At 39.5% G+C, this 8,663-nt stretch overlaps 1 protein-coding gene across 1 annotated transcript in view; it reads left to right on the forward strand.

Moving 5' to 3' along the window:
- tbce (tubulin folding cofactor E) overlaps positions 1-8,663 on the forward strand; it is a gene marked incomplete at its 5' end in the record, with an annotated part of 34,228 nt that overhangs the window by 23,613 nt on the left and 1,952 nt on the right. The window contains 3 exon segments of the mRNA XM_014033717.1: positions 3,958-4,026; positions 8,180-8,239; positions 8,323-8,414. Of these exon segments, the coding sequence (XP_013889171.1) occupies positions 3,958-4,026; positions 8,180-8,239; positions 8,323-8,414 (221 nt within the window).

Raw genomic sequence — 8,663 nt, forward strand, 5'->3', positions numbered from 1 at the left:
GACCTATACAATTTTTTTTCCTTTCGATTTTTTACCTGGATTACTGAGATGCATCAGGACATGTATTTGTTATTGTTAACACTTATTATACTGTTTGATAGAACCGCTTTCTGTATTCTATATCCTGTATAGAATAAACCCATTAACATTATTATTATTTGCTTATTAATTTATCCACTGGCATACACAGAGACTGGTCATAAAATTGGAATATCTTGAAAAAGTTTATTCATTTCAGTAATTACATTCAAAATGTACAGAACAACATGTATATAATGTTCATTCATTACACACAGACTGTTATATTTCAAATGTTTATTTCTTTTATTTTTGATGATTATAACTGACAACTAATCAAAACCACAAATTTAGTATCTCAGAAAATTAGAATATTGTGAAAAGATTCAATATTTAAGACACCTGGTGCCACACTCCAATCAACTAATTAACTCAAAACACCTGTAAAGGCCTTAAAATGGTCTCAGTCTAGTTCTGTAGGCTACASAATCATGGGGAAGACTGCTGACTTGCAGTGGCGGCTCGTGGACTTTTTCTCCAGGGGTCTAAAACTCCAAAATAGACATTTTAAAAAGCAACATTGACGACAGAGTAAAACCTCATTAGCAGATCATCCAAGTCTGCTTGAGAAAATTGGGGYTTAACTTTCAAGTCCTCAACATCTTAGACAGGATTAAAACATTTTTTTACCAAGTTGTCTGCGAACAAACATTGAGTCAACAAGCACTTGGACACATGATCTGTAGCTCGTCAAATTCCCTTATTTTTGTTTTTACACTGAAGTTATTTGGGTTTAAGATCAAAAGATGAGAATGAGACAAGAGTTCWGAATGTCAGCTTTTATTTCCTGGTATTTTCATGTAGATGTGTTAATCAACTTAGGATATATCACCATTTGTATTACACCACATATTTTTAGATGAGCAAAAGAAAAGGAACAAATAATTATAAAGTAAAAAACATTTAATATATGGTGATGTAACCCTTGCTAGCAATGACTACCTCAAGCTTGTGACTTATCTACATCACCAAACTCTCGCATTCTTTTTTTTGTGGTGCTATTCCAGGCTAACCGCAGCTTCTTTCAGTTCTTGTTTGTTTTTGGTGGTTTCTCCCTTCAGTCTCCTCTTCAGGGGGTGAAATGCTCTTTTAGGTTGAGATCAGGTTGACTTGGCAGGTCTAAAACCTTCCATTTTTCCACTGATGAAGTCCTTTGTTTAGTTTAGTTTTTTTGTTTTGACAGTGTGCTGTGGGTCGTTTTCCTGCTGCACGATAAATTTCTCTTGATTAATTTGGATGCATTTCTCCATTAATTGGCTGACAAAATGTTTCTGTGCTCTTCAGAATCCATTTTACTGCTGCCATCATCAATTATATATGTATATCATCAAAAAYRATTKCTGAGCCTGTTCCAGAAGCAGCCATGACATCACCTGCACCTTCACTGAGGAGCTTGTGTGCTTCAYATCATCAACAGATCCTTTCTTTCTCCACACTTTGGTCTTCCCATCACTTGGAGATGAATCTTGGTCTCATCAGTCCAGAAGATTATCTTCCAGAACTTATGCYGCTCATCAGTGTACTTCTTTACAAATTTCTATCATCTGTCCTTCTGATTCTTCTTACTGATGAGTGGTTTGTATCTTTGTGTTTGGCCTCTATAGATTGTGATACCTTCAGCCTTGAACTGTGGAGGTCATTAATGATGTCACTCACTGGTGTTTTGGGGGTTTTATTCACAGCTTTAACAATATTTCTGTCATGAACTCCTGTAGTTTCCTTGGTCGACCTGTTGGATGTCTGTTGCTCAGAACACCAGTAGTTTCTTATTCAGGACTTTACAAATTGTTTTGCTTTTTATGTCCAATGTTTGTCCAATGGCTCTGATTGATTTTCCTTCTTTTCTCAGCTTTTCTCCCATAGACAGATCTCTGCTCTTCATGTCGGTTTATCCTCTTTAACAAGACAAAACTATTTTATAGGTTTAAACCCAGGACAAAWGTAGACTAGTCATGCWGAGCTGTTTAATGTTTGAACAATCAACATTAAAGGCAACACCTGGTCAATAAACACCTGTCAGTCATATGTTCCAATAGTTTTGCTTACTTGAAAAATGGGTGGGTTCAAACTACAGGGTGGTATGTTCTGTGTTGTTTAAAACATCTTCGTATAAATACAGGAAATAAAAGTTGACATTCTGAACTCTTGTCTCATTTTCATCTTTTGATCTTAAACCTAAATGTCTTTAGTGTATAAGAAAAACAAAGGAATTTGACTTGCTTTTCCAAAACTTTTGGAGGGGACTYTATATTTGCTCTCTGGGTGACATTTTTCTTGCTAACAGGATTTCCTGTTTATTTGACTTTCTATTTTAGAGAGACCTTTATTGTCATCGTACAGAGCACAATGAAATTACAGTTCAGAGCACCCATTAAGAAGAAGACAGAACAAACATGGGAGAACAGGTGCCCTGGGTCATGCAGCCACAGGTCCCAGCACAGAMCAAGGATCATCTTCATGAAGACATCACGAGGAAGCGCTACCCTTAAAATGAAAAATAAAAACCACACAAGGGAAGATGAGGAAAAACAAAACAAAAACATCATATTATATCAACACTGTGACACACTATGGTGTTTATGAAAAAAACCTCTCTATAGGGCAGATTTATTAGCCAGAGGAGTAAGTGAGTTTAGGGGTGTGTGTATCTGAAGCCATGAGTGTTGTATGCTTGTATGAATATCTGAAGAATGAGCCCGAAGGATCCAGTCCCCAAATCCTGCGCTGCCATAGTTCAGAATATTGATGGTAACTGTTTATTCTATGCAGCTCTTAGCTTGCTCCAGGAGCCGGATCACAGATGGGTGTGAGAGGGAGGAGGTGTGGGGCAGAGCCTTGTCGACGTAATCCAGCCAGGAAGAATTTAYTCAACAGCTCAAGGCCGTTGTCGGGGAGAGCCGAATTTGTAATCAGTTGTTTTGGGAACAGAAGAGTCAGGCAGACGATAACAATTTCCATCTGCTTTAATGTCCGCTGGCACATCTCAAGGTGGCAAATTCAATCAGGCAAATAGTGTGGACAAGTCCGCCGAGCTGTGCTATCAGCTTCTCCAAGATCAATTCCATCTGGCCAGCAAAATCCAGGAACCACTGCCGTCCTACGACCCTCAATAGAACCGCTTGCAGACTGAGCCTAGCTCGCTCAAGGCTAATGTCCGAGTGCTGATAATATACGGCCGTCCATCAAATTGGTTAGTCAGCCAGAAGATGAAAAGCCACCGACGCTGTTTTGTAGAACACCAGGAGACCACCAAGCCAATCTGTAGAGTCCAGTGATCAGAATTTTGACCTTATATTTACCTTWAGTTGTCTTTTGGGACACATGCTCATAGCAGTTGCCTACTGAGAGCGAAATTTATTACAGCCAAATAAAATCAAATAATAATAAGAATAAAGCAAACAGAGCTCTGAAAAGTATCAGAATGATATCGGTATCAGCCAGTATACAAAATTCAAGTATCAGATTGAATCGGAAATGAAAATATGTGGATCAGTGTATCCCTAGTTGCTGACCCCTGGGCTGGAATGATTATGGCATAGGTCATTACATCATTAAAGTGGTAGTGTGCTAGGTGGGCATTTTACCCCAAATTTTGCTTGACCAGGCTTGTTGGAAGGCTCATCACAGAATATCCTTGTCTTCTTTGTTCATATTATGTATGATAATATGTTTATTTAGGTACAATAAAGTTGTTTTTGTGTTTTTTTCCTTTTTCTTTGTACTGACGACACTGCATACAGCACACACAAGACCTAACACCCAACAAGCAGGCAGCCATAAAGTCTTGTCTAGTGCTGTCAGGGGCCATTCCAAGGTATCTCTAGCTCAGTAGTACCAGTATGAGGACAATGATAATCGTGTTTTTGTGTTTGTGTTTAGAGTACGGCGCACCAGACAAAGGCGAGCTGAAGAAGGCGGAGCCGTTTGCCTTGAAGAATCAGCTGTTAAGTCAGTCCTGTCTCTTTATCTTCCCTTTAGTTTCCACAGGTTTACTCAAGATGTTTTACTTTCGTTCAGATTATTTTTTGTTTTTGTTCATGTATTCTTCTTTCACCCATGATGCTCCACAAAGTGTTGAGAACGTCCATAAAAACAACGTAATGAAATACAGAGAATGTACGTTTCTAGCTTGAATAAAGATTCTCTCAAAGCTCTTTTTAAAATACTATTTTCAGTTTTGACTTAGTCAGTAACCTTTTTTAGCATGAACCAAATTGTAAGGAAGTGTTCACAGGACTTGAATCAGGTGCAGAAAACTGGTCCAGTACTCTGATTTGAATATATTTGTGTACACACATATAAAGGTTTTCATAGTGCTGTTGGCCCCCTGTCTGCATGTACACAGAATGGGCCGTTTCTTCCAACAAAGCTTTCATAGCGAGCCTACTCCCACCCTAGATATTATGCTGTACTTCTTACACAAGGAAGTGAGGTATGGAATAAAAACACTAAAACTAAATTGAGACTAGTTGATTCTCTAACTGTTAAAGGGGACCTATTATGCAAAATTCACTTTTTAAACATTTTTTTACTCAACTTTGGGTATGTACTTCTTAAAAAAACAGTCCTAGGACCAAAAAAATGCACCCAGGGGCATATTTACTGTAAGTAAATGTATTTTTAATGTATATTAACAACAAGTTTTATACTTCGGTCATTTTGTGATGTCACAAGCCGTACGACAACCCACCTGAACCTGCGTTCAGCCCCTTACCTAGCAACCCCCGGGTGAGGCTCCWCCTCCTCAGTATAAAAAGCCGTCACCGTGTTGTTGTGTAATGTGCAGCTCWMTTCACAACAAGCCTCCAATAGGTCAATGGGTAGAGTGTTGGACCAGAGAGTGGGAGACCAGGGTTTGAGACCGGCACAGACACAATTTAATTATTTATTTATTTTCATTCATTATGAACACGTTTTCTCATGTACCTCTATTGTTTAGATTATTAAAGCCTTGTTAAAGCCTATTTGTTCTAGTTTCTGAGGTATTTTGACCGCTGCTGCTCCCTGCTCTGGTAACAGCATGCAGAGTGAGCYCAGAGCAGAGGAGGGAGAGGAAAAAAGAAGCTGGGACCACGACTCTGCCTCTGGGTCTCATATGGTTGTACAACGGAGCTTCTGCTATTATTAGCCATGCTAACGTAAACGCTGGCTTTGGAGGGCGGAGTTAATGTCAACAGATTCTGGAGGGCGTTACCAACAGAGCTCATTAACATAAACAGCTCTTCTGAACAGAAGTCAGAGCAGCAGAACTAGAAAATGGGAAATTTTATTATCTGAGAATTATTTTGTGCATTAAATTGAATGAACATGGTCTGGATAGCCCACAGACATACCATAAACATTTCTAGGACCCATAATTGGTCTCCTTTAAAGTAAATGACTAAACTCAGTCACAAAGTATAAGATATAAGACTGTATCTAAAATTCAATTAATCGCTCACAAATTTCCCTTCAGTTCCCMCTCTTAACAAAAATTATGTCAGCATAAAACTACACACGTGGACAAAATTATTGGTACCCCTGCTTTAATGAAAGAAAAACACAATTGTCACAGAAATAACTTGAATCTGACTAAAATAATGATGAATACAAATTCTAGGAAAATTAACAAATTAAATTCCGACATTGCTTTTTAACCATGCTTAAATAGAATTAAAAAACTAAAACTCATGAAACAGTCCTGGACAGAAATGATGGTGCCCTTAACTTAATATTTTGATGAAGAGTCTTTTGAGTCAACCACTGCATTCAAATGATTCCTGTAACTGTCAGTGAGACTTCTGCAGCTCTCAGCAGGTATTCTGTTCCACTCCTCATGAACAAACTGCTCCAGTTGTCTCAGGTTTGAAGGGTTTTTTCCAGACAGCATGTTTCAGCTCCTTCCAAAGATGCTCAATAGGATTTAGGTCAGGATCATAGAAGGTCACTTCAGAATAGTCCAATGTTTCCACTGAGCCATTCTTGGGTGTTTTTGGTTGTTTTGGGTCATTATCCTGTTGAAGACCCATGAGCTGCTGAGACCAAGCTTTCTGACACTGGGCAGCACATTTCTCTCTAGAATTCCTTGATAGTCTTGAGACTTAATTGTACCCTGCACAGATTCAAGACCCCCTATTCCAGATGCAGCAAAGCAGCCCCAGAACATAACAGACCTCCTCCATGTTTCACAGTAGGAACAGTGTTCTTTTCTTCATGCTTCATTTTTCCCTCTGAGAACATAGAGCTGATGTACCTTGACAAAAAGTTCCATTTTTGTCTCATCTGTCCAGAGGACATTCTCTCCCAGAAGCTTTGTGGCTTTAGAACAAGTAGTTTGGTAAATTCCAGTCAGACTTTTTATGATTTGTTWTCAACAAAGGTTTCCCCTTTGGCCATCTTGAATTAAGTCCATTTTGGCTCAAACAACGATGGATGTTGCAATCTGACAGTGATGTTCCTTGAGCTTGAAGTTCACCTTTAATCTCTCTAGAAGTTTTTCTGGGCTCTTATGTTACTATTTGTATTAGCCGTCTCTTTGATTTGTCATCAATTTTCCTCCTGTGGCCACGTCCAGGGAGGTTGGCTACAGTCCCATGGATCTTAAATGTCTTAATTGTTCAACTGTAGTCACAGGAACAAGCTGTTTGGAGATGGTCTTATAACCTTTACCTTTAACATGCTAACTTTCTTTCTAATCTCCTGAGACAASTCTTTCCTTCACTTCCTCTGGTCCATGTTGAGTGTGGTCCACACCATGTCAGCAAACAGCACAGTGAGTGTAGCCCTATTTACAGGCCCACTGACCGATTACAAGACTGTAGAGACCTGTGATGATAATTAGTGGACTCACCTTGATTTAATATGTCCCTTTGGTCAAAAAAAAAATTCAGGGGTACCATCATTTCTGTCCAGGCCTGTTTTTGAGTTTAATTTATTTATTGTTATTATTTTGAAGCATGATTGAAGAGCAATGTCTGACATTCATTTCTTCATTTTTATAGAGTTTTTATTTATTRTTGTTGGATTCAGGTTATTTCTGTGACCATTGTGGGTTTTCTCTAATTAAACAAGGTGTACCAACAATTTTGTTCATGTGTGTAAATTTAAATAATGTTAATAAAGTTTCACGATGACGGGCTCTTTAGAATGTGATAGATGCACAATAGAGAAATCAGTAAAACATCAGTCACATCCAGAGACATACAAGAGGACCAAAATTGATTCCAACTAAGAATTTATGAGTACTTAATCGATCGTCGACCTTTGGCCTAAGGTGGCCTGGTACCAAGTACACTTATGGACCACCCAATGCTCAAACATGGTGTTTGTTATGGACAACCGTGCTTAGCTTGGAAGTCCAATAACAGAAAACCATTACGTTCAGAATCAGGGAGGAACGGCCTCCCTATCATCCCCTTCCAGATAACTCCATCGTTGCCCACATGGGCATTGAAGTCACCCAGCAGAACAAGGGAGTCTCCAGATGGTACCCCTTCCAGGACAGCATCCAAAGACTCCAAAAAGGTTGGGTAATCTGAACTGATGTTTGGTGCGTAAGCACAAACAACAGTCAGAACCTTCCTTCCTGCAGCACAAAGACCCAGAGAGGCAACCCTCCCGGAGGCCATCCTGGGCGAGGTTTCTTGATGTGGGAGGTGTTTTGTCATCAAGGGTTCTGAATCACTCTACGTCTGATCCCTCCCCCGAGGCCTGTTTGCCATGAGAGACCCTACCAGGGCCTTATGCCCCAGACAACATAGCCCCTGGGATCACGGGGGTACTCAAACCCCTCCACCACGTTAGGTGGCGATTCTGCAGAGGGGTATTTATTTATTTATTTATTTACTTACTTACTGACTTACTTACTTTTCTTTAACCAGACAAATCCCACTGAGATCACAGATCTCTTTTGCAAGAAGGGCCTGGGCCTCAATGCAACCTAAAAAAGTTTCAATAAAATCTATTCAGGCATTCCTGAGATATTTGACTGATGTTACTGCCAGCAGAACACACACCACAGGCTGTGTGGTGTCATTGAATACACATCAGTCTGGTACTAGCAGTGGAAAAGCACAAACTGTGACAAGTTATCTTAAGACAATTTGTTGTCTATTTTCACCAGAGATCACATTTGTGTTTCCTGATGATGCTGACAGGAAGCCGATAGAGAAGAAACTTCCAGGTAAAAAGTCGCAGTGAGGTTAGTTAGGCTGAAGGTGAATAAACTTTAAACACCCTGTCTTGTTTCCTGTTTGTTTTCTGCAGCCTTCATGGTTATTCAGAAGGTGAAGGGACTCCTGCATCGGCTGCTGAAGGTCCCAGCTGCTGACCTGAGGCTCACCTACACCACCTCCAAGGTAACACCTTTATCCACTCTGAACTGAAAGAGGCTGTTCAAACACCAAGTTTTTGTCTTGTACAAAAAGGAAACCGACATAGAAAATAGTTCAGTATCATTTGAAAGAACTGTCTGAAACAGGGGTCACCAAACTTTTTGAGACTGAGAGCTACTTTTGGGGTACCGAGTAAAACAAAGGGCTACTTCTTCCATACAAACATACATTGGCATGACTCACCTTTCTTTATATATGTATATATATATACAT

The sequence above is a fragment of the Austrofundulus limnaeus genome, unplaced genomic scaffold, assembly GCF_001266775.1.
Source record: "Austrofundulus limnaeus strain Quisiro unplaced genomic scaffold, Austrofundulus_limnaeus-1.0 Scaffold1814, whole genome shotgun sequence".
NCBI classification, from domain to species: Eukaryota; Metazoa; Chordata; class Actinopteri; order Cyprinodontiformes; family Rivulidae; genus Austrofundulus; species Austrofundulus limnaeus.